Here is a 26,409-nt window from a genome sequence, read left to right as displayed (position 1 = left end):
CCTTGTTCAGTCACTGAGATCCTTCTGCTTTCTCAGGATTGTTGCTCTCAGCTTATTCATGTCTCACCATGTCACGTGATCACATACTGTACATTTGCAGGGGTTTTTTCGTGGTACCTACGCAAAGAAATTTGAAAATGTCCTGTCATTTTCACAGTTGTTATTTTACATAATGATATTTGTGGGTATAGTTTCCTTTCTTAAAAAAAGAAGTTTAGAAGACAAACTGCAATTCGCCCCTTGGCCGCGAGGGCAAGGCCTGTGACGTCAGCTTTGCCCTAGAATAAACAACGGAGCTACTCTGACATGATGGAGAGTGAGACTGTCTGTGTCTGAGGACGACGGAGCAGCGTGTTCTAATATCAACACAGACACAGCAAATTCATAGTATAATCCAGGTGCATTGGTAGCTAACTAGATAGACATGTAAATAACTAAAAAGGTTGAAAATCTGTCTCTGAAAAGTTTCCCAAAATCACGGTGTAGTCATGGTAAATTTAATAAAATTCACCGAAGCAGTTTGTGTTGTGTGAAATCAATTGTATTTAAATTTCAACTACACTTCTAAAAATAAATAAATAAATACATACATAAAAACCTAGAGGGAAGTAGTATGCTTATAGACAGTAAAATGCATACATTTAAAATATTTACACAGAGCAAAGAGTTTGCCAATAAGAAAGCTGGAAAAGCATGTAATTACATCTACACCACAGCGGTGCTGCAATCCTGATACACAATTTATCAAAAACAAAGTTTGTTTTACAACTATAGTATGTACTTGTACATTCATAGTGAAAATCTAAAATGTGGTAGTTAAATTAACGGTAATATTTCAAAACTGTTAAAGAAATAAATGGTGAACGACCAAATACAGATATTGAGTGTAACATATAGCTTGCATGAGCGGGTCGTGGAAATATTAAATACCGTATTACTTCGAATTAACGCCTCACTCAGATATCAGCTTTTTAATAGACGCCGCCCTTGAATAAACGCCGCTCTCCATAAAGAAACGTAAATACGGTATTTTTTTTTCCTACCCCTGCTCAAAAAAGAAAGAAAGAAACGCGCAACTCTGCCTATGTACATGACACCCCCGAAGAGACTGCAACCTCAATCCAGCATGTAATACAAACTAATGTACACCCACCTTAGTAAGCAAATATTATTTTATAGAACAGTCCCGACAGACAACCCAAGATGAACTACTTACAGCACAGCAGTCCTTCACGTCCCTTTTTTTTCCAGCAGAGTTCAGTGCCAACACAGCAGGGGATAAAACAAGGGCTGTCTGTTTACCTCGTCGTCAGCTTGGATGGTGAAAACTTAAAAACTCAGAGGAACTTAGAGCTTTGCCGGTCACTCTAAGCGCTATCCGAAAGCTGGCTGAAGATATCTTCTTCTAGGGGGTTAAGTTGTTTTGTTTTTTACTCAGTCCTGTACAATTATATACAAAAAACTTGCTTACTATCTATGAGATTTTGTTTCGGTTTCTCTTACAGAGAAATTACAAACAAGCAGGTAAATTACTTTAGCATATAGGCTACCGATAACAAAACATACATTGTGATGCTTTGTTCACATTACTGTACACTGCAAAAAAAAGTTAAGCACTTTGAGAGTTTATTTTCAAAGCAAAAATAGTGAAAATGAATGCAGGGTTTTCAAAATAAACTGGCAATCAGATCCACCGCCTAACACTATTTGCGCCGGCTACTTTATTAAAAAAATATTAAGATTATTTTCATGTATTATCAATCATTCAGTCCATATTTTGTCATATTATTGTACTGTAAGGTTATTTAAAGTACATATGCACCAAAAAAAAAAAAAAAAAAGCGTATTCCTTTTGTTTGTGATATTTTAAAAAATCTGTACCCAGGTGCTTGTGAAAGATATTGGGGGTTCATGTATAGAGGCTGTACGCCTTTAAGAAGAAAGGCATGATGGGATATCAGCTGAACACTTGTCAGCTGACATACAAATGCTTAAGTGCAGAGGTGCTGGATTATTACACTCCAGTTTCATGCAACAGTTATGATGGATACATGTGTGACTACTGTTGTGTTAAAAAAAATGGTTAAAATGGACAGTTTTAAAAAATGAACAATTAAAAAAATGTAGAACAGCGAAAAACAAAAATGGACGTGGATTAACAAAATGCACTGAAAACTTAACATAAAGAAAACAATTTAAATGAAGCAATAAGCTCAATAATTAAGCTAAAAAGGAAGTGACAAGGTTCCCGTTTTTTATTTTTTTGTGAACTCCAATAAACCTACGTTATCTTTCCCCAGCCAAATCTTAGAGTGCTTAAATAAGCACGGTAATTTACCATAATAAAAAACAGTCATGAAAAAGAAAATGTAGAACATTTTCAACAAAAAAGCGCAACCAGATATAGTCAACGAAAGACAACACATTATCAAATTCTTTGTCGTCTTATGTATTTAAGGTAAGGCAGGTTTATTTTTCCATTAAAAGTGCTCCCGGCTATAATGTTCTGCCGCCCGGATGTTACAGAATTCCTGGGGAGAACCCTGGTATACACACAGCATATGAAGTGTTTTTCAAAGCAAGAGTTGCAGAAGCACATAAAACCGGCAGTCCTCCTTCTGCCATTCTATCACTTGATGACAAAAATCGCCCCGTGTGGTGAGAAGGTTCTCACAATGAATCACTGACGACACATCGCTGGCGACAAAAATTGCCCCGTGTGGTGAGAAGGTTCTCACAATGAATCACTGACGACACATCGCCGGCGACAAAAATCACCCCGTTGTTAAATCTTGTTATGAGATTTAAGATTTTAGTTAAATATTTAGCTAAATGTTAGATCTTTTTTAGAGATTTAGCTGGCAAGTTAAATATTTTGCCAAATGTTAAATCTTGTTAAGAGATTTAAGATTTAGTTAAATATTTAGCTAATTATAGGGCCATGGGTAAAACCTATGTTTGCAATAAATTAAAACACTTATTTATTTATTTATTTATTTTTTTAAATCTCCGGGCCATTTAAATTTATCTGTTTACATTCATCCTTTTCAACAATTTTATAAAAACCAAAAAAAACCCGTATAATTTCAATCTGTTCAATAATAATACGTGTGTATTGTGTGTGGTACGACTTGTCTGCTGAACCGATCCCCATTGAATGATGCAATCTACTGCATTAACTGTATTTTCACAAAGCAATTTAAGAGCAATGCCTCAAGGAGCATTATAGAAATAAAAAAAAAATGTTGAATATGTACAGGCAAAGAAAAAGTAAAAAACTATTCTGCTGTTTATAAAACTGAATAAAAAACCTGCACACAAACAAACAAACAAACAAACCTCTTAACGTACCCCCTTTTTTAAAACTGGTTTATAAAAATCACTTATTTTTGATTGTGACAAACAGGGCTTGTTCTAAATCACAATGCTTTGCAGGTTATAGAAGGTAAGCCATTTGTTTTTATTTATGAGAATGTCTCCAATCGTACTTAGCTTATCTTGTGCCCCACTTTGTCGAGAAAACATTTGCGATGTCGTACTGACTTGCTTTCTTATTTTTAGATGCTCTGGTGTAAAATGTAAACGGGATCGAGTCTGTGTATTGTTGATGAACTTTTAGTTGAAGAATGTAGGAAAGAGTTTCAAAGGTTAACTGTATAACTGTGTTGTTTTAATTGGTCATGATTATTTCACTAGCTCTACACCGAGGTAAACTGCAATCCATCCATCCATCCTGCTGATGTGTAAAATCATTTCATGATCATAAATGATATGATTATTTCCGCAACACCGTCATGTAAGATATTTTTCTTTTAAATCCCACTGAAATGTTTGCATTCCCAGGGCGGGCTCAACGCAATCCGGTTTTCGGGGTTTTGCTAAATGACACAAGGCTATGTGTGGTAAAATAAATGTGTGTCTGTATCAACTAAAATCCACACATACATTTCATTACAACACAGACATACGCTTGTACCACTGGTACTCGCGTATGCACAAACCGAATGTGATGGACGCCAGTCCTATTTAATTTTGATATCCACTGTTTCCTCAGTTGGATGTCAGATGGAAAATCAATGCCAGGTCACCCTTTCTCCTTTACTAGATTCTGATTTACAACCTACTACTTTGCAATAAACCAATTTCCTTTGTGAAATGTCTGCTCAACAACGATGTTTCAAATGTTTACATTAGCTATACTTGACCTGAACAACAAAGTTGATGTCACACACCGGAAATGACCAAACTCTTCAGAAGTCTGAAATTACCGTTGACAGTTACCTCAGAAAATCATAAATATCTCTATTGTTTGTTTATTTGATTACTTAATTTTCACACAGACCTTATTAGTAACATCTGCTCTAATGTCAGTAAAATTTCGGCATCCTTTGCCTATTACCTTTACTGTTTGGTACACATTTAAGTCAGTACTGCCGATATAGAATGGCATTGTGTGCAAAAATGTGCAAAATGCAATATTTAGACACGCTCAAGCTATTGCTAATGTTATCTAACCTGAATAGTGTGGTGTTGGGACACTATAAGCAGCTGGGAAACCTCTTGTTATTTTGAAGCAGTTCCCAAGGCTTGCAAAGAGTTAACGTACAAAACCCCACTGTTTCCTGGCAGAGTATAATTTTGCTTTCTTTGTTTTCTTTCCCGTCTTTTCCCCTCCCAGCTGGTACTTTCATACAGCTATAAAGGAATATTTGCAGGCACATTCCCAAGCCTTTCACAGTTTGCTCCCCTCCACCTGACTGCAGCGTGTGTCTGTGTGTTTTAACAGGTGCAGTACCGAGAGCTGAAACCAGATCCTGGTCACAGCCCGGGTAAACGGAAGAAAAACAACCCCGGGTAGCCAGCTTCCTCCTCCAAGGAGCCTCGCCTCGCAGCTTTGAGAAGATGAAAGGACCGTCCTTGACCAACAAGGAATTCTGCTCCTCCTTGTTATCCGTCTTATTTATTTTCTTTGTAAATAATGTACAGACTCAGAAAAGTATAATTACCATTATACAGAGCACTTTAATGTATTTATTTATTTGGGGTGTATGTGGGGTATGGGGGGGGGGTTTGCAGGGTTTGCCTGTTTCATGTGCGATTTAAAATCGCCAGTCCTTCTTAAATGGCATTCCTGTGATAGTTAAACCTGTAAACCTTTCAATCATAACCAACAGATACCACTTTTTAGATTGCTAATACTCAAGTGCCAATATAACCATGTTATAACACATGTAATCACTTTATTTACTACACGATCAACTTAAACATGCCTGATTACAACATGAAAGTATTTAGTTGCACTTTAATTACATGTGTACTTAACTGAGTGCAATTGCAGTATAACTAATGGCAAGTAAAGTGTTGCATTTTAAAGCTAGGTTTGAATTGAGTTAAACTCAATGTCAACCGCTGCAAGTTTTCATTCGCAATGTTTTCTAAAGCAGGTGATTTTAAATCCTGCATTAAGAACATATTCAAGTACGACAGGAAGAGACTGTGGTTACCGCCAGGGTATCTCCATCTTAAAACTGCCGCACTCTTGTTGCTGTTAAAAAGATAGGTAAACTAGAGTCCTTCAGTTAAACTGATCTTTGATACTTTTTAAGATGGCAGTTCTGTTTGTGAAGAATGTATCGCAACTAAGTATGCACTTTTGCTCATGTACTGTTCAAAAATCTTACTATTGGGTTCCATTTGTTTTTTTCCATGCCTATATAATTTATTTATGTAGAATTCATTTCTTTGTGCTCTAATCCCAATCAAGGTCACCTGTATAAAATGCTGTACAGACTGTACTTTTTTCTTTTTTTCTGGTAGAAATTGCTAGTTAGTTTTGGAAGGCATGCCATCTGGTCAGTCATTGCTGCAGAAATCCCAGTATAGTCTGTGACACTGCCGTCCGTACTTTGCTTGCTGTTGCGCTGTTTTACATGAAAAACACACACCTATTGTATGTTAATTTTGAAAATATTAAATATTTTTATTTTAACTATTTATCTCAACGATTCCGTGTTTGCCAAGTACAGCTGCAAAAACAAAACTACAGGAATCCATCTGTGCTTTCTTATATGTGTTAGGGTGTGTGTCTATACACTTAACGAAGTGAAAGGTGAACAACGTTGTCATTATTGTACATCACCATGCCTTGGCTGTAAATCCAATATAATGATCAATAAGTCTGCATGCCCAATATCCAGAACATGCAGACGTGTGATACAGGTATGTACGGACACACACGAAGATGTGGACAGATACCACTGGAAAGGTCAGTGTCCTTGAGGATCAATCTGCCAGACTCCAGATTCAGTTTGGAGCGACGTGTTGTTAGATAGATACCAAAAGAGCCAAGCTTCATTAGAGCAGCAGGCAGGTGTGACTTTCTGTAACTCAACTACTGGAGGAGAGGTCAAACACACCATTTAATACAGGGAACACTTTTTTAGTTTTGTTATACTGTAGAAACCTATTGTGATGATATTATTATTATTATTATTTATTTGGCAGATGCCTTTATGTACAAGGTTACAATGCAAAATCCATGTGCAGCTGTAGAATTCTACATTGTAGTATACTATACCATGCTTCAAAAGACAGATGTTGTAGTATTGTGAATGCTAGCATTTATATTCATGTCATTTACAACATTTATGAAGGGACAACTCATAACTCAGACAACTCAGACAAAATTTTCTCATTTAGTATAGCAGTATTACAATAAACTGTAAATGATTTCCCTACGGATAAAGTTACAAAATAATATTAAAGTGAGGAGTTTCTTGTCTGAATTGTTATACCCTTTTTTCTATGCAGTGTGTAAATGCAAAAGGTCAAAAACAATACTCTCAATACAGAAATACACAGTGATCAGTGACTTTTCTGGATCTCTGTCATACATATATATTTTTTCAAGACAGCACTAATTATATGCTGATTAGCATTGTATTGCATTTTAGTTTTTTTCTTATAAAGAATTTAAAAATTGAAGTGTGATATTGAGCATGGTCTGTGCAGGTTAGCCTTGACAGCTAGTAAAGCAAAAGCGTAGTTTTGGGTCGCTAAGTTTGTCTTGCCAAAGAAGCAAATTCACATTTAGTTCGAAACCTTTTTTGTAATTAATAAACTGAAGCATTCCCATCCTGCACATTTAAACAAGGTAGACAATCTTTGAGCAATGCACCCAGCCTCCAATCCTCCCCACATACCCTCTCTTTTAATGTATAAAGTTGAAAAGACTCATCAGGAAACAAGTGATTATTCAATGTTCCCTAAGCAGTTCTTCAAACCAGGAGAGCCACCCAAAAGTTGATGGAGGGCAGCTTTAGCATTAACTCCACATGGTATCCAGATGAGAAAGCTCAATCTCAGTCGTCAGGAGCAGCAGCGGCAATAGGAGGCCTCACACAGAGGTGTCAGCCTTAAATATTTAGTAAAATGGATGATCAGTGTTAATACAGCAATACATCAAAGTTATCATTTCTGCAGTTCCTAAAGAAATCTCCCAGTAGCATATACTTTTATTTAGAAGCAAGGTTTATCCAGTTTTGAATTGGTTTAAGCATGCAGGGCCCTCTGCAAACACAGACCGTACCTGCCAACATTAACATCACTGCCTTGCCTGCTGAAGTATGTCTGTTATTATCTTTATCATAAACCTTACAGCTGTTGGAAACTCAGCACAGGCATGTTCTACACAGTGTTGGGGCATCCAGTTAGAGATTTTGTCTTTTAATATGGTCACAATATTTTGCTTACCTCGCTCTTTGTTGCTTTTGATTGGCTGTTCACCCAAGCACATGTCAGCAGACAATCTACTTTAACGCCAAGCGCTGTACTGCTTCTGCTACTTTTTCATTGGGATGAAGAGCAGTCACTATATACAGGGGGGTCTACGTTAGACGTTTGAATACTGTAGTAGTTCTTTGTTGCTCGATTGTTTTTGACATCTTAATAGCGCCATCTTTAAAATATAGCGTGCACCTCTTGTATTATGCTGTAGAGACCCAAGTCAGTTTTCCAGATTGAATTTAAGAAATGTTTGAAAAAATTAAAAAATACTGACCCATAAATGTCTTACAAACGTTCAGTATATGAGATGTGTTTTTAGAGACGTGTGTGAAAGCAAATCTGGACAAAATGTACAACAATCCCCTTTCCCTTTGTTTCCAAGAGCATTCATACAGTAGCATCAACATAAAGGTACAGTAATGGAATAGTGTTTAAAAACACATAACTTCGGCCCGAGACTTCACGGATTATTGATATATTTGTCATTTAAGATGTTGGGGGGGGGGGGGGGTGTTTAACGACGCGTTGAAAGACACAGGCATTGGTAAAATAAGCTGGGAACGTAGTAGACAACCTCTAGTCAAGAATGTCTTGCGAGTCATTAAAAAAAAAAGCAGCAACTGATGTGTGAGAGAACAAGAAACAAAACAAAGAAAATGACTCATTGTAATGTGTTTACAAGCACTAACTAGTTAAAATAAGACTTTATTGGAAATATTTACCAAGGCACCGTATTTAAATTTGAACAAAAAGCATAACAATGTAATAACAATTTTACAGTTGAGACTCTGGTATTAACGTTATAAAATCACTCACCTTTCAGAATATATATATTTGTAGTTAGTTAGTTGAGCTGTCTGATAATAAACTTGTTAGTTGATTTGGGATATTCATTGAAACCTGTTAATTCTGCAACCGGTTACACAGGCTTTTTAAATTGGCGTCTAAAAAGCATTCTAAATTCAGTGTTAAAAGTACTTTTTTTACCAGCTGGTTGTTATTATTATTATTATTTGTGTATTTAGCAGACGCCTTTATCCAAGGCGACTTACAGAGACTAGGGTGTGTGAACTATGCATCAGCTGTAGAGTCACTTACAATTACGTCTCACCTGAAAGACGGAGCACAAGGAGGTTAAGTGACTTGCTCAGGGTCACACAATGAGTCAGTGGCTGAGGTGGGATTTGAACCAGGGACCTCCTGGTTACAAACCCGTTTCTTTAACCACTGGACCACACTGCCTCCACACTGCCACTGTTACAACCTACTTTATTAAGGACTCAAAAAACCGAAGTTGCTTGCTTTTAGTAATGTTTACATTCAACTCCCCCTCTCCACTCAGTCAGGCACAACATTTAATTCAGCCATTCAGAAACATTTTTCATGATGTTTCAATAAAGTTAAGTGATTTATAACAGCATTTCGGACACCGCTCAACAATAAACAGTGTCAAGTGCAAGATATTCACTCAGCTATACACTATGCATAAATATTTATTAGGAACGTCCCCTTATCCCAGCTTGTAAAAAGAGCTAAATAGTGGGTGCCCTAATGCAACCAAGTAATCAGCAAGAACTGTGTTGCTTGACTTTAAGTAGTGACAACGTCCAAGATAACAATTACTGATCTGTTTAGCCTCAGCTGAGCGATCAGAGGGCTGGACTCCCAGGCTTGCACTTGTGGTCACCCCTGGTTTTTGTTCAGCTGTTCACTCTGAAATGCCAAAATCTGCAGGTACGCTAGCAGAATCTCACTGTGTATCCCACAGCCCTTCTTGAGGACGTTAGGCACCTGCTGGTAATACTCTGACATCTTCAGCAAGGTCTCTATGTCCTTAGCGTGCCGAATCAGCCGGGATTCCTTCCACATGCTGGTCACCTTCTCAAAGGTGTGAACAGCCACAAAGCGAGCCAGCTGTGAGTTCACCTCTTCACTGGACTCGAAGCTGCCATGCATTGGCAGGTTGTACACCACCAGGTAGTTCATTATCAGACAGCTCAGGAGGCAGGAGCACATCTCCAAGAAGGCGCCATCCAACAGCTTGTCACCCTGGCCGTCCCTGGGAGAGTTACCCTCTCGCACAATGTCCAGAAGCTCCTCTTTCAGTGGCTGAGAATGGACATAATCCAGCGGCGTCCTTCCACTCTTATCCCTCTGCTGTAACAACACGGCTCCTGCAGGAACAATGAAGGGGCATAAACAGGAACAGCATTTACATGCACGTGACGGAACAGCTGTTTTTCACAGTACCTAGGGGGCCATTTAGAACCATTTTTAGCACTTATGTTGACACAATTAACTGGTTACATATTGACGGCCTAGTCAAGTCACATTAAGGAAGAAATTTTAAGTAAATTACCTAATTGAGTTCAAATAAAAAAGTGAGCATCCACAGACCTGCTCTGGAACACTGAACTGTGACAACAGTTTCATGGGCCATTTTCATAAAGCGTCCCTGGATATTAGATAGATAGACAGCCAGCCTGCCAGCTTCAGGGAAAAACACATCTACTGTAGTTCAGAAGTGATGTTGAGGGAACACTACAAGATATTGCATGAAGACGGTATTCTGCACTTTACATCATTATTAACAGTGAAAAATTACACTGTTCAAATGAACAGAAATGGCAAATACATCTATTACGACAGCCACTTTGGCAATATTATCTTATGAATATATTCTCTGTAAACTGATGACTAAATATTAACAATTGGTGAATTAAATGTATATTATTTCTTATTTAACTCTTGATACAACATTCTGTATTTCTTTTATAAATGGCTGAATGGACAACCTTTTTTTTTTTTTAAACACATTTATAAATAGTTTTTTAACTGATTTTTTTATTAATTTACATTGTGGGTTGTGTGCTTTTAAATTGTCTATATTAAATACAGAAGTATGATCAGGATAATGAGATCTTTAGCCTCAGAGACATCTGCTTTACTTGCAGCCCTTTTCGGTCAATCAGGATACTCTAATTTTATAGGCAATTTTTAAAAGTTTGTTTACAGGTTGAAAAGTCAGTTAACTAAAACCATGGCAGCCTTCAATGAATGGCCCCCTTTGTCAAATCCAATTTGATGTGAACCTGATGAAGACACATTAGGTGTCGAAACGCGTTGTGTGTTTGTTTAATCACTATGTTTTTAACAAATAAATAACATTTTTGATGAGTATAAAAATCAGCAGGAGTCATGCATTTAATTCTTTTGAAGAAGAAAAATGTTGAGAGTGCAACTATGAATGTCCCTATGTAAACTTTTTTGGTAAACCATTAAAACTGAAGTTTGGCTCAAAGAGTTTTGTATTTTTGTATTGCTGTAGAGACTCTACCTTCACTACGTATGAATCAGTGATTGGCAAAAACCTCATCATAGATTGATACTATTGCCCTAACATCCTTACACCACCGGTCAATAGTCTCTGACCGTTGTGTGATTGGTACACATTACTGTCAGTCCCACCCCTTTTCAAATGAACGCCTTGCTCCGCTGCACTCTTCACAAGAGAAAATGGATGAACACTGACTCTGTGTGTTAACAGAAAACGAATTACAAAACATCTTATAAAAGAAAGATGCTCCAAACAAAATGGTGATTAAAACGTTACTGTCACTGTTTTCTGACTTTCTGAAATTCAACTCGACGAAAACAAATATGATGGGCAGGATATAAACTGGATTGTGCAGCAGTCAGCAAACCAGGCGGAGAAAAACTTTGCTAACGATACGGTATGAACTTCGAAAACATTTTCTGGTATTTATTTACTTATGCTGTATCAGCTATATTTAAACAAAATATATGTCAATATTTATTTATGTATGCGGTATCAGCTATATTTAAACCAAATATCGTATTTACTATCCAACCTTGCCTCACTTATTTTCTTCACTGATTCTGATATTAAAATATGTACTGCAGACTCAGCCATAGTGGAAAATTAAATGCCCCTGCGGCTTCGGGCATCATAGCCCCGTTGGTAACAATAGTCTTCCCTCAGGTCAATAATGTTCTACTATAGCCCTCCTTTCCAGTCCATATTTACTATATATCTCAAAATATTAGCAATAATTAACAGAAGGCCGTGCAAAAAAATAAATAAAAAAATTACAAAATGAATTAATGGACTTAATATAGCAAGGCAAAAACAATATTTTGCCACCAGGTGGCACCAAGCACTATTTAGAATATGACTTTTTACCAAGACCATTCGGCCTTCAATTTGGAATCCATCATGATTCCATTAGCATGAAGAGGAACAGTAAGGTAAACAGCTAGTGTCAACTATTATTGAAACAAGTGCTAGACAAATAAAATAAAAAAAAATACTTACACACACAGATCTGCATTATAAACCAATAAACCAACAGGATAATAATGTGGTAACAAAAAGGCATCAGTGAAAGGGTTAATTTGCACTAGAGCCAAAGTAAAGATGTACACAACTGAGACAAATGTGCCTCAGCACATAGTAACTGCAGGGGTCTGTTATTAAAATGCAGTAACTCAAGCATGAATTCAGTATAGGACTTAATGGGCAAAGTTTTTCAAATGCAAAAGCGTCTGCGGCCCAAATCAAAATCATCAAGACTGAATGACTGCACAATGAGCAGCTGACGCAGTCCCTACCACTGCAGTGTCAAACTGCTTGACAGGCCGAAACTCCGAATGTGACAAAGGCAAAGATGAGTCTGTGTGCAGCCTGTACAGTTGCCAGCAGACCTTGATGAATGCAAGCGCTGGTGGATCTCCTCCCCTAGGACAATAAAATCAGCCACTGCCTATTCTTCACAATGGCCCGTAAAATACACATCTGTCAGTGCATTGCCGTGTCCCTTTGAGAAGCTGGGCTTGATACGATATTGGCTCTCACATCACTGAGACCGATTGAAGTGAGTCCAGGTATTGGCGTGATGTGTCAGATGCACGGCTCTGGAGATGAATAAAACACCTGGGAGATTAAATGTGAACCTTGATAATTACACAGTGCCAGGGCTCGTGCTGGATGAACAGAGGAATTGATGCCTCTCAGACGCTACACAGCCAGCCAGAGCTGGCCTTTAGGGGGCAGGAGAAGACTACAAATAAAATGAGAAAAAGAAAGAATAAATATATACCGTGGACGGATTCTTTTCTTGTCTCATAGCAAAGGGATTGGAAACCTGCGCTAATACAGTACACGCTAGTGTAAACAAAATAAAATATACATCTTCTATCTTGACAGGTTTATTTCAATTATTTTAACTGGATAGTCTACTGAGGCGAAACATCTTGTTCACAGGGGTAAATGTTATTAAAGATAATTTAGTAACAGTTTGAAACCGTCTGTCTTATTTATATAGATTAATTTTCTCAGAAATTTGGATGTCAGAATTAAATGTTTGCCAACTTTTCCAGAGCAACTGGAGTGAAACTGGCCACTATTTGTCTCATCACTCTGTACTTGCTAGGACAAGCTACAGGCACAGGGATCTGATAATCCCCCAAAAGACATAAGTAAACAGTCATATGCTTACACAGCATAATTCTGAACAAAAAATAAAATGCATCTAATTTTTGTAATTTTTAAAAGCCACAAGGCTCAATTAATGTTTTAAGCTTCAACTTTGTAAAAACAGTATCCAAATGAAAAATAAGGAGATATATAGTGCAGAAACAAAGTTAGTGCTTAAGAATACAATTGAATTGAAAATCTAGTTACGCTATTTACCCATCTTGGTGCATGAGTCTCCTTTTTGTTCCGGAACTTTACTAGGTGAAACAGAATCTACATGTTGCCAAGCTAACCCACCAGAAGTCTAACCGACGTGGCATCTTTCACGTCACTGCCTTTATAACAGGACCAATAGTTCTGATCCCAGTAATCTCAGTCTAAGATCACCCATTTGATTTTGGAGCAGAGGTTTCTGTCCTGTGATCCAGGGACCAATTGTGACTGTGAATAAATACAATACCAAAAAAATCCCCAAATTTAGTTGCTGCATTCACCCATTTGCAAACCCGAAACTGTTAGTGTAACAAGATATGCGCCTCCCAACAACTTAATAGATGCTAATTATCTATTTGTTTTGAAGATTAAAAACTACAATCCATTAACAGAAATGTTTCATAATCAAATGATTTCACAATTACAATGTAATTTTCTGTCACTGGAGGGAATTGCAGAATTGGTATCAATGCTGTATTTATGAATTGCTTATTGTAGAAACTGTAGCTATCCAATAACTGAAAATTACTGGTGCCAAATGGCAATTTTAAGGAACTCAACCCTGGTTACCTGCATTGCTTTGTGCAAAGACAGCGACAGGTTTTACAAAGTGGGCAGTCAAACTGAAAAAGGAAAAGGAAAAGAAAACTGATCAGGCAGTGAAGGAGGTTAAAAGTGGAAGAGGAAATTACACAAAATACACAATTTCATATAAAACTTACAGAAGTACTGTAGTTTTTAAACTACTTCTACATGTGTGTACATAACAAGAGCTCCGTGGAGAATAATGCCATTTTCTGATGCAAGGATTTGCAATGGGTTTAAGATTATTATTTTAATATTTTTGTTACAGTTCTTTTTATTGATAATACTGCTAAAAATACAAATGCAGTATAATCAAGTTTATTTTATAGTATGATACAGCAAACCCTATACACACCAGTCATTGTGAGTCTCGTAGGCAAACGCCACACACTAAAGTATTATTTAACCATTTCATTCCATGCTGCAATAAAGCACTATTGGCCATCTGTTTTGCATTATTTGAGATATGCACATGCGTCAGTGGTTCATTGCATTTTGTCTCTGTGATTACTTAAGCTATTATTAATGTATTTTTAAAATATGAACTTTCAGTATTAAAACATCAAAATACATCTCAAAATAATGCACAATTCAGCATGACGCCGTACTTAATACTTTTAGGGGTGCCGTGAGTCAGCATTTATAAGCAGCAGCTGAAGACTCAATTACTGCCGGATTGGCTAGAAAGTCTGTGCGCAGTGAAGTAAAGAAATATTTCGGTTTTGAGGTGGCTGATGATGGAATAGTAAAACAATATAACAAGACCTTGTTTTTCTCCATGGATATTGTGAAGCAAAGCACCACTAAGTTAAAGCAAGTTATTGCTTTTCATATGTAAATGTCTGTTAATGTCTATATACAGTATGTTTGATACTGCAATTGTGTTCTTATATTTTTCTGTGTTTTGGAAGACTTCGATATTATTGATATTGAAATACGTGCACAATATCAGTATACAATTTTCATATCGTTGCCCACCACAGCTTACATGTATTTTAATTTTAAAACTCGGTATCTGGTACAATGCATGGTAAAAGAAAGTTCTCTGTTTGCTTTCCTTATTTCAGGAAGTCTGTTACTGTTTAAACGCCTGGAACAAAACTGCAGTCATGTTTTAGATTCTGCAAGAATAATATGCTCAATCAAATAATTACATATGAAAGAATTATGCCCGGCTTAAATTTGAGAATGGAATATTATTTCCATGCAACTCATTTGCTTGTACCTGGATGTCCCTGCTTGTTATCGCATTAAGTGACAAATTACACAATTAACAAGTTTCAGGATGTGTCAATGAAGTCTGCTACTACTGAAAATAAACACTTAAAGACTACACCAAAACTGCACTGGACCCTCTGACCTTCCAATCATGCTGCCCATGGACCTGCTTACCTCACCCCCCATAACATTACTACCACCAAGCCATTTAACAAACTAAAACTCGGTACAACAACACGAGTATAAACTAATTCATATGGGCAAATTAAAAGGGTATTTCCAGTGATGCTGTGGTTGTCCATTCCATTAACAATCAAACATCAAGCAGCAGCAGAGGTAAAATATAGCCCCATAATAACCATTAGTCTGAGTGGTGTGTACTGTATGTCTCCAGACAATAATTCAGACAGCACAGACCCCAGGTTCAGGAAGTCTGGAGGGCAACTAGGAGAGGGTCAGCATCTCAGTGCCATCAATAAAACAGTGACCACAGTGACCTGGGTCATAAAGCATCCTTTGTGATCCGCGTGTCCACTGGCCACTCTGAAATGGTGAGTGGCATCTGTAATGTGAGGGATAAGTAAAGGTCTTGCAGACAGCTTTGTATGGGTGACACAGGTCAAGGGTCGAAGCACATTTCTTCTGTCACCACGGTGGTTGTGGTACAGATAAATTCTATAAAAGCATGGATGCTACAGTTATCTCATTTCAAAAATGGCTAATAAAAGGAGCCTGAATTTTCATGTTTGGATATTCACTCACAATTTAAATATTCATTCAGATATTCGTTTGTTTTCAAAAAGTAATACAAGTCTTTGTGTTGCTCTGAACGCAGGCAGAGACAGCATAGCAGCAGGGGCAGGGGGTGTGGCTGTTGCCCCTCTGTGTGTGCCTTTATTTTACAGCAAGATGTTAAAGTAGAAAAAAATTCCAGGAGTAAAGAATATGTCGTGTAGGCCTTACTTTACCCAGTGAATTACCTGTTTTGTTTATTCCCGAAATAATAGCACAAAAAGTTGACATGCATTTTATTTATTTTTTAAACTTTTTTTTCATTCCTTGCCATTGCTGTTTATTAACAGTAAACAGTGGCCATAGACACGTTTTCATAAAGTAATAACATGTAGTTGAACAAGCAATTGAAAACTGAAATGTAACTTTAAACACTTCAAATAAAACAAACAAAATGTCGCAGTAAAATGAAGGGGCAAAAAACACTCAGTTTTGGTTCTCGATTATTACATTCCACATGAGATGATTTCCAGCAAGTTGGTTACTGTTTAAGCGAGGCATTTCAGAATGACATTTGTTTACTTTTTGCTGTCTAAAACTTTTAAATAGAGGCTCAAGAGCTGCTGTGTTGATTCTGTGTTTTTTTTTATAAATATTAACTGTCGCGCAAATTCTGGTGAGACGGTAAATAAATACAAGGTATTTTTGTCACTAGTGAATAAGAACATCAGATTTTTGTATCTGAATACATGTCAAAAAATATTTGTTTGAATATTCAGATATTTGTCCCAGCACTAATAAAAATACAGTAAAATAAGTTCAAGAAAAATCTGGCTTATATTTGTTAAAAAAACAAATCCCACCAGTCACTTGACCTTCTATACTTTTGTGTACTATTATTTATTTATGTATTTTTTTAAGCCTAAATTCCTGCATAATTAACAATATATGTCGATTCTATTCATACCATACCATGTCAAGTATAAGTCTTATTCAGTACTCTCATGATTCGTTTTTCACAATTAACAGGGATGTTCTTTACACTTTTTCTGTACCAACTATAAACATGTGATCTATAATATTGATTAATTTAATGAACATTGATAATGGAACTTAACCAAGATAAATCAAATAATGCAGCTGTCTACCAAGCATTAAGACAATAACTAAAAGTCTACTGACTAGACAGCAGAGACACAAAAAGTCACATCCCATCAATATGGTAGCTATCTTACTGAAGGTCAGAGGTCAACGTCACAGCCAACATATTTTGCTTGCATCGTTTATTTAACCCTGCAAATATGAAGTTACAACCTCAAATGGCGGACGTGTCTGACACTGGCAACAGCAGCTTTAAAAACACACGAGGTATAAAACGGTAGGTTGGGTTACTATACTTTGCAATCAAACATATGTACTTTTTGTCTTTAGTATTGATTTGGATAAGATTTGGCATACAGTGACAGAATGTTCTGTACTGTGGTTTTCTCCTATGCCACTCAAATTCATAGTAAAGACAAAGTCAGTAGGGCTAATAAAAACACAGCTTTATAACTACTCACGTTGTTCCTGTACCTTAAGTTGACCATATGTCATTCTTAGTTTAACTTTTTTTGTACACTTTCACGTGTTAGCCTTACAGCGATCAGTTACATGTCTCTGTTCTGCACAGCTTCACTGGTACATTTATTTTTATTTGTGTTTTTGTTTTTGCAGGGATAGTCTGAGCACAGCTGCAGACTTGAAGCCGATTCGCTCAGAAACACTTCAATCAGATCTGTCAAAGGGGTACCTGGGAATAGAAGTTTGTTTTTTTTTACTGGATTCACCACATGGTTTGCTCTATGGACCATTTACATACCAAGTTTGAGATTGAAATTCAATAAAAAAAAAAAAAAGCGATTTTAAACTGAAAATATTACTTCAGTCCTTGAAAGCCCAACACCTCCAATAGAGACCTACCCAACGCCTGCATTGTACACTACAGTACAGAGGCTTGTTCCACACACCTCTGATACAGACCTACCCAACGCCTGCATTGTACACTACAGTACAGAGGCTTGTTCCACACACCTCTGATACAGACCTACCCAACGCCTGCATTGTACACTACAGTACAAAGGCTTGTTACACACCTCTGATACAGACCTACCCAACGCCTGCATTGTACACTACAGTACAGAGGCTTGTTCCAGACACCTCTGATACAGACCTACCCAACGCCTGCATTGTACACTACAGTACAGAGGCTTGTTCCAGACACCTCTGATACAGACCTACCCAACGCCTGCATTGTACACTACAGTACAGAGGCTTGTTCCAGGCACCTCTGATACAGACCTACCCAACGCCTGCATTGTACACTACAGTACAGAGGCTTGTTCCAGGCACCTCTGATACAGACCTACCCAACGCCTGCATTGTACACTACAGTACAGAGGCTTGTTCCAGACACCTCTGATACAGACCTACCCAACGCCTGCATTGTACACTACAGTACAGAGGCTTGTTCCAGGCACCTCTGATACAGACCTACCCAACGCCTGCATTGTACACTACAGTACAGAGGCTTGTTCCAGGCACCTCTGATACAGACCTACCCAACGCCTGCATTGTACACTACAGTACAGAGGCTTGTTCCAGACACCTCTGATACAGACCTACCCAACGCCTGCATTGTACACTACAGTACAGAGGCTTGTTCCAGACACCTCTGATACAGACCTACCCAACGCCTGCATTGTACACTACAGTACAGAGGCTTGTTCCAGACACCTCTGATACAGACCTACCCAACGCCTGCATTGTACACTACAGTACAGAGGCTTGTTCCACACACCTCTGATACAGACCTACCCAACGCCTGCATTGTACACTACAGTACAGAGGCTTGTTCCAGACACCTCTGATACAGACCTACCCAACGCCTGCATTGTACACTACAGTACAGAGGCTTGTTCCACACACCTCTGATACAGACCTACCCAACGCCTGCATTGTACACTACAGTACAGAGGCTTGTTCCACACACCTCTGATACAGACCTACCCAACGCCTGCATTGTACACTACAGTACAAAGGCTTGTTACACACCTCTGATACAGACCTACCCAACGCCTGCATTGTACACTACAGTACAGAGGCTTGTTCCAGACACCTCTGATACAGACCTACCCAACGCCTGCATTGTACACTACAGTACAGAGGCCTGTTCCACACACCTCTGATACAGACCTACCCAACGCCTGCATTGTACACTACAGTACAGAGGCTTGTTCCACACACCTCTGATACAGACCTACCCAACGCCTGCATTGTACACTACAGTACAGAGGCCTGTTCCACACACCTCTGATACAGACCTACCCAACGCCTGCATTGTACACTACAGTACAGAGGCTTGTTCCAGGCACCTCTGATACAGACCTACCCAACGCCTGCATTGTACACTACAGTACAGAGGCTTGTTCCAGGCACCTCTGATACAGACCTACCCAACGCCTGCATTGTACACTACAGTACAGAGGCTTGTTCCACACACCTCTGATACAGACCTACCCAACGCCTGCATTGTACACTACAGTACAGAGGCTTGTTCCAGACACCTCTGATACAGACCTACCCAACGCCTGCATTGTACACTACAGTACAGAGGCTTGTTCCAGACACCTCTGATACAGACCTACCCAACGCCTGCATTGTACACTACAGTACAGAGGCTTGTTCCACACACCTCTGATACAGACCTACCCAACGCCTGCATTGTACACTACAGTACAGAGGCTTGTTCCAGACACCTCTGATACAGACCTACCCAACGCCTGCATTGTACACTACAGTACAGAGGCTTGTTCCAGACACCTCTGATACAGACCTACCCAACGCCTGCATTGTACACTACAGTACAGAGGCTTGTTCCACACACCTCTGATACAGACCTACCCAACGCCTGCATTGTTCACTACAGTACAGAGGCTTGTTCCAGACACCTCTGATACAGACCTACCCAACGCCTGCATTGTACACTACAGTACAGAGGCTTGTTCCACACACCTCTGATACAGACCTACCCAACGCCTGCATTGTACACTACAGTACAGAGGCTTGTTCCACACACCTCTGATACAGACCTACCCAACGCCTGCATTGTACACTACAGTACAAAGGCTTGTTACACACCTCTGATACAGACCTACCCAACGCCTGCATTGTACACTACAGTACAGAGGCTTGTTCCAGACACCTCTGATACAGACCTACCCAACGCCTGCATTGTACACTACAGTACAGAGGCCTGTTCCACACACCTCTGATACAGACCTACCCAACGCCTGCATTGTACACTACAGTACAGAGGCTTGTTCCACACACCTCTGATACAGACCTACCCAACGCCTGCATTGTACACTACAGTACAGAGGCCTGTTCCACACACCTCTGATACAGACCTACCCAACGCCTGCATTGTACACTACAGTACAGAGGCTTGTTCCAGGCACCTCTGATACAGACCTACCCAACGCCTGCATTGTACACTACAGTACAGAGGCTTGTTCCAGGCACCTCTGATACAGACCTACCCAACGCCTGCATTGTACACTACAGTACAGAGGCTTGTTCCAGACACCTCTGATACAGACCTACCCAACGCCTGCATTGTACACTACAGTACAGAGGCTTGTTCCAGACACCTCTGATACAGACCTACCCAACGCCTGCATTGTACACTACAGTACAGAGGCTTGTTCCAGACACCTCTGATACAGACCTACCCAATGCCTGCATTGTACACTACAGTACAGAGGCTTGTTCCACACACCTCTGATACAGACCTACCCAACGCCTGCATTGTACACTACAGTACAGAGGCTTGTTCCAGACACCTCTGATACAGACCTACCCAACGCCTGCATTGTACACTACAGTACAGAGGCTTGTTCCACACACCTCTGATACAGACCTACCCAACGCCTGCATTGTACACTACAGTACAGAGGCTTGTTCCACACACCTCTGATACAGACCTACCCAACGCCTGCATTGTACACTACAGTACAGAGGCTTGTTCCACACACCTCTGATACAGACCTACCCAACGCCTGCATTGTACACTACAGTACAGAGGCTTGTTCCAGACACCTCTGATACAGACCTACCCAACGCCTGCATTGTACACTACAGTACAGAGGCTTGTTCCACACACCTCTGATACAGACCTACCCAACGCCTGCATTGTACACTACAGTACAGAGGCTTGTTCCAGGCACCTCTGATACAGGCCTACCCAACGCCTGCATTGTACACTACAGTACAGTAAAAACCTGACTATTCATGTGTCAAAACACACAAAAAGTGAGTACAACTTCCATTAAAATGTGTTATTTAGATTTTTTTGTGTTTTCATAAAAATATATCTAAATAAATAAATAAATATTCAAAAATAAACCAACAAAAAAAAAGTCTTAATTTCAGTAAACCTTAATGAAAATATGCACCATGGAAAGAGTTTAAGAACCACAACAGCACACTGCTTATGGATGAGGGTAAAAAACATGAATGCACGGTTCTAAGATATGCATGTCTGGAAGGCAGTGGCTGGGACACATATTTTTCAGTTTTATGTATAAGGTTGACAATTCACTTTTTGGTCTGGCATAGCAGGCTGTATAGTAAATTTAAAAATATATATTAGTAACTGCGAGAAAGCTATTTTGAGGTGTTGATTGAAGGAGATAACATGGAGTCATGTAAAGCCCTCCAACCCCTCCCCCCACCCCCCGGGGCCGCAAAAAAACTATTTATAACATAACTGTATTTATTTATTTATTTAAAGTACACTGTACTCCACATACACGGTTGTAAACTCACCCTGGGGTTCAGGTGACATGAGTAAACCCCATACTGTTCATTTAATTTCACCGACTTCAGTAAGCACCAATTCTAGACTGCAGTACCTAATGTTATCTTAGGTATGTTTCCACATAAGCAAGACCATCATTGAGTCATATTGTTTCTTGCAGCCAACACAGTACGTCCTCAAACATAAAATTGACTTTATTCTGTAAACTAAGTATAGTTTAAATAGTTCACATCATGCTACCATTAACCTTGCCTTACTGATTTTTTTTTTTTTTTTTTTTTAAATACTAAATCCACTACAGTCTGTCTTTTGGTTTTATATCTGCAAGTGTTAACAAAACAAAACAAAGAAAACCTAAAACTGCAATTATGTCTCCTATATAACCAACCACAGGGGAAGAAACAGCCTGGCTGCCTGTTAGGTTACTAACTGAGCAAATCAGTAGCCCACCGAGGTACCCGGTAGCCCAAGGCAACTTCGGGAATTTGAAACAGAGCACTAGACTGTGCTCTTTTGAAATTGAAAAAAAAAAAAGAATTCCAGAAACAGTTTAATGTGTCTATACTGTGGCGGTTTCCCTACATACAGACAAACTCAATGAGCAAGGAGTGCTGCATCAGCATGTGGTGCAAGCAGGAAAATCAAAACCATCAATCACTGCTGCACTCTCTCCACTAATATTACCTCAGGAAAGCCCGTCAGCTGACACATCAGACATACTTCTCTGCGCTTTTCTGTGTGTATCTAATTACTTTATATTTATTGTATAACTTCTATTTTAGCAAAAAAGACATGACAGCAGTGAGTCTTCGCAGTTAGCTTATTATTCTTACTTCCTGTGCAGTCCTGAAACCACGCCTTATTGCTACTGTAACGTTTTTGGATCCTGCAGGCAGGGGTGGGACGTGAACCCGGGACCTCCCGCACTGAAGCACAGCACCAATACCGCTGCTCAAAAGAGCCGGCTCTCTTGCAGGAGCTGGTATCGGGCTTATGTCTTCAAGTTTGATTGCGTCACCTACCAACCCTGACCCCTACCCTGTGCACGCTACACTATTATAGAGCAGACAATAACTTAGCATTTAGGGATATTAAAAAAAAAAAAAAAAATGCCCAACCTATTCATCACTTTTTAGTTTTAGCTTTTTGTAACTTCTGCTTGAAGTAAATGCACTGGATATGAAATTACCACATGGGAAGTTTCCAAAGATAAAAATGTTGTGTTTATTCGTCATGCTGGGTATAAAGTTTGTTGAAAATATGCCTTCACATTTTTAACATGTACCACACTAACAGTGATTTGCAGTATGTGAAATGAATACGGCAGTCAAACAGAGCCTCCACAACAAACAGCAATATTCAGAAGATTAGAATGTAGAACGATTCCTGACGGCTTGAAGGCCCTTTTACTCCTGTTCTCAATATGCCTCTTTCGAGAGGAATAATTATATATATAAAAAAACAGCAACTAAAAATAAACAACAACAACAACAAGGCTTCTCAATATTGTCATGTTTTTGTTGTCGTCATGCAAAACAAAATGTATTTCTATATTTGCTCGCTTCATTTGCGCCGCTTACTTCGCTTGTGTTGTGCATTGAGGCTGGACCACAAGGAGGCTGTGTGGTCCAGTGGTTAAAGAAAAGGGCTTGTAACCAGGAGGTCCCCGGTTCAAATCCCACCTCAGCCACTGACTCATTGTGTGACCCTGAGCAAGTCACTTAACCTCCTTGTGCTCCGTCTTTCGGGTGAGACGTAATTGTAAGTGACTCTGCAGCTGATGCATAGTTCACACATCCTAGTCTCTGTAAGTCGCCTTGGATAAAGGCGTCTGCTAAATAAACAAAAAGTAATTATAGAGAGTGGAAAAAAACAGGCAGAAGCTATTTTACAATTTGATTAACTCCCAAGTATTGCTTATTACAGTTGTACTCTTAGTATGCTACTTAAATGTACTAGCACGTGTTCCAAACTGCACTAAAAGGAACATTTCATTAAAGTATGTTTTAAATATGTTGAGGTGAGGTGGGGTAGCAGATAATCTTTCTGTGTATCTTGAAGAATTTAGTGAACCAGTCAAGCTACAAGGCTAGATAAACCCCTGTTCATCACCAATTGATTGATTGTGTTCACTGTTAAATAAAAACCAAAACCCTACAAGTTATATTCTACTTTTTGTGTGTTTTGTGCGATGGGAAGGGGGCAAGTAGATTTCTGTCCCTTGGACAAGAAGTTTTTTTCTAAAACTGCACAACCCTGCCAGTCATGTTAGAAAGCGGATCATATTTGGGATACTACAGCACTCTGAATAAACCATTCCCCAAGTGGGAGGGGAGGGGTATATTATACTCCCAGGGATAAAATACATTCATTTCATGGATAGTGAGTTATACCGTACTGTATAATGGTCATTCCAGCTGAAGTGGACCAGTGGTGAGGTGTTTCCTGCAATGGTGGTTGAGAATACACCACATGTGATGGGCCAAGGTTTCCAGGGTTTCCTATTGAATCTTAATAAGGTTAACCACAACACAAAATCACGTGAACAGCATTATTACTCTGTGCCGCTTAGTTTGAAAGTGTTACAGAGGAAAGCATTGTGCCCGCTGGTTTGCAGAGCTGGATGCTTACCGCCTTGTCGGAGGAGCAGCTTGGCAATGTCCAACTCTCCAACGCTGAGCGCATCATGCAGGGGGCTCACCCCGTCCACCTGGGTAAGAAGATCTACATCCGGGCAGTGCTGCAGGATGGCATGCACACACTCAATGCTGCCATGGTTGCAGGCTTCATGCAAGGGCGTCCAGCCTGCATGGTCTGAATGAACAAGTACACACAAATAATGAAAGCAGTCAACTTACAAAGCAAATCAACACTGGTGGTAGCCTTCATAAAATGACTAAACATACATGCATTTCACATGAAGGCCATTTTGCAGTTTTTGCATCGCTATTAATAAAACGATTTTATGAAAATAATAAGTAGGGACAAGGAAAATGCAGGGCACTTCATAAAGTATTATCATTATACAGTGAAAACCTTTGATATGCTAAACCAAATAAGAGCCAAATATTTTTATTTATTTATTCTCTCTCTCTCTGTGAAAACATGATGCAGATTTATTAACAAAATAAAAATAAAAGCCAACTGGACTGTATGGGGGGGGGGGGGGGGGGATTAAAAATAAAAATACCAACCCATCCTAATAATGTTTTGAAAAGGAATCAGTGATTTTTCTTTTTTTTTTTGCATCTTAGTCTTGCTCGAGAGCTGATTTTTCATCTATTTGGAAAATTGGCATTTAAATGGAGGAGCGAGACAGTAAAACTGGAAAACAAAAGCCTTTTCTTTCACAGCGGTCAAAAAGGAAAACGTATTCAGTTGTGAGAAGGGGATATTGTTCAAGCCAGGAACCATAATATAAGACATAACAGCTCTTTTCAATTACCAATGGGCATGTGACCTTTGCCCCCATACTCCCAGTCATTTTAAGCATTTTGTCAGTGCACCTTATATATATATATATAAGAATAATCTTTAAAAAAAATCTAATAATAATAATAATAATAATAATAATAATAATAATAATAATAATAACAACAACAACAACAATAGGACCTACCTTTAACATTAATGTCAACCCCAGGAACATGAAGGGCACCGATCAACCTCTCGACTTGGTTCCGCTTGCAGGCTCTATGTAACAGCGTCTCTCCTTGTAAAAAAACAATCATCCAAAATGAGGGTGCGTCTGGCTAGCGTTCCTCTGCAATGCTCAGAAGCAAATGCAAACAGGCACCAGCTACAATCCCAAATATCCCACAATAAAAACACAGCTTTCTTCGAGACTGCAGAAAAAGAAAAGATTAAAAACAAGAAGAAAAAAAAAAGCTAACCGATTTTGACTTTTTTTTTGGTATAGCATTTCAATTTCCATTTCCATTATAGTGTGAAAGTCAACACTGAATCTGCTAGAAAATCACTTCCTTGCCGGTATTGTTCCAGTCATGAAGTTCTGCTACACAGCCTTAGCACAATGGTTTCAACAGTATTTTTCACAGACCGAGGGTTCAAAAGCTCCACTGGGCATTACGAATGCGCCACGTGATGTTTAATCAGCAAACTACAACACTCGGGCACAAAAGGCTCCAAAGGGTTTTACTTATATTTTTTGTATACCCTTTTTTTATACAATATCACATCATGAAAATATTAAAGAGAGAGAGAGAGAGAGAGAGAGAGAGAGAGAGAGAGAGAGAGAGACAGAGAGAGACGGCTATTTCCATGTATGGCTGAACTTCACAAGAAAGTTTCAGGCCAAGCATGAGTGCTTCTGTACTTGCCAGTATAATACCAAACTGCAAATCTGCTAATAAATGGTTTACTGCCTCTCAACAGGGCATCCGTCTGTACAGAATGTTGGCTTGCACAGATAAAGCCCAGTGTGTTATTGTAAAGGCATCTTTTATATGGAAAACAAAAAAAAACACACCTTATGAGGTTTCAAGTCACATAAAAAAGG

At 38.9% G+C, this 26,409-nt stretch overlaps 2 protein-coding genes across 14 annotated transcripts in view; one reads left to right on the top strand and one right to left on the bottom strand.

Moving 5' to 3' along the window:
- LOC117403682 (multiple C2 and transmembrane domain-containing protein 1-like) overlaps positions 1-5,989 on the top strand; it is a 151,947-nt gene extending 145,958 nt beyond the window's left edge. For all 9 annotated transcript variants that reach the window (XM_058987553.1, XM_058987548.1, XM_058987533.1 and 6 more), the window contains one exon: positions 4,787-5,989. In XM_058987553.1, coding sequence (XP_058843536.1) covers positions 4,787-4,858 — 72 coding nt within the window. In that variant the 3' untranslated portion in view covers positions 4,859-5,989. The remainder of the gene's footprint in view (positions 1-4,786) is intronic.
- A 2,485-nt stretch (positions 5,990-8,474) lies between these two features.
- Positions 8,475-26,409, bottom strand: part of LOC117397670 (SMC5-SMC6 complex localization factor protein 1-like) — a 51,265-nt gene continuing 33,330 nt past the window's right edge. For all 5 annotated transcript variants that reach the window (XM_058987496.1, XM_058987472.1, XM_058987503.1 and 2 more), the window contains 3 exons: positions 25,510-25,602; positions 24,522-24,704; positions 8,475-9,959 (listed from right to left, as the gene is read on the bottom strand). In XM_058987496.1, the coding sequence (XP_058843479.1) occupies positions 9,469-9,959; positions 24,522-24,704; positions 25,510-25,602 (767 nt within the window). In that variant the 3' untranslated portion in view covers positions 8,475-9,468. The remainder of the gene's footprint in view (positions 9,960-24,521; positions 24,705-25,509; positions 25,603-26,409) is intronic.

The sequence above is a fragment of the Acipenser ruthenus genome, chromosome 2, assembly GCF_902713425.1.
Source record: "Acipenser ruthenus chromosome 2, fAciRut3.2 maternal haplotype, whole genome shotgun sequence".
In the NCBI taxonomy this organism is placed as follows: Eukaryota; Metazoa; Chordata; class Actinopteri; order Acipenseriformes; family Acipenseridae; genus Acipenser; species Acipenser ruthenus.
Note: the sequence above shows the minus strand (reverse complement) of the source record. Positions and strands in the feature narration are given on the sequence as shown.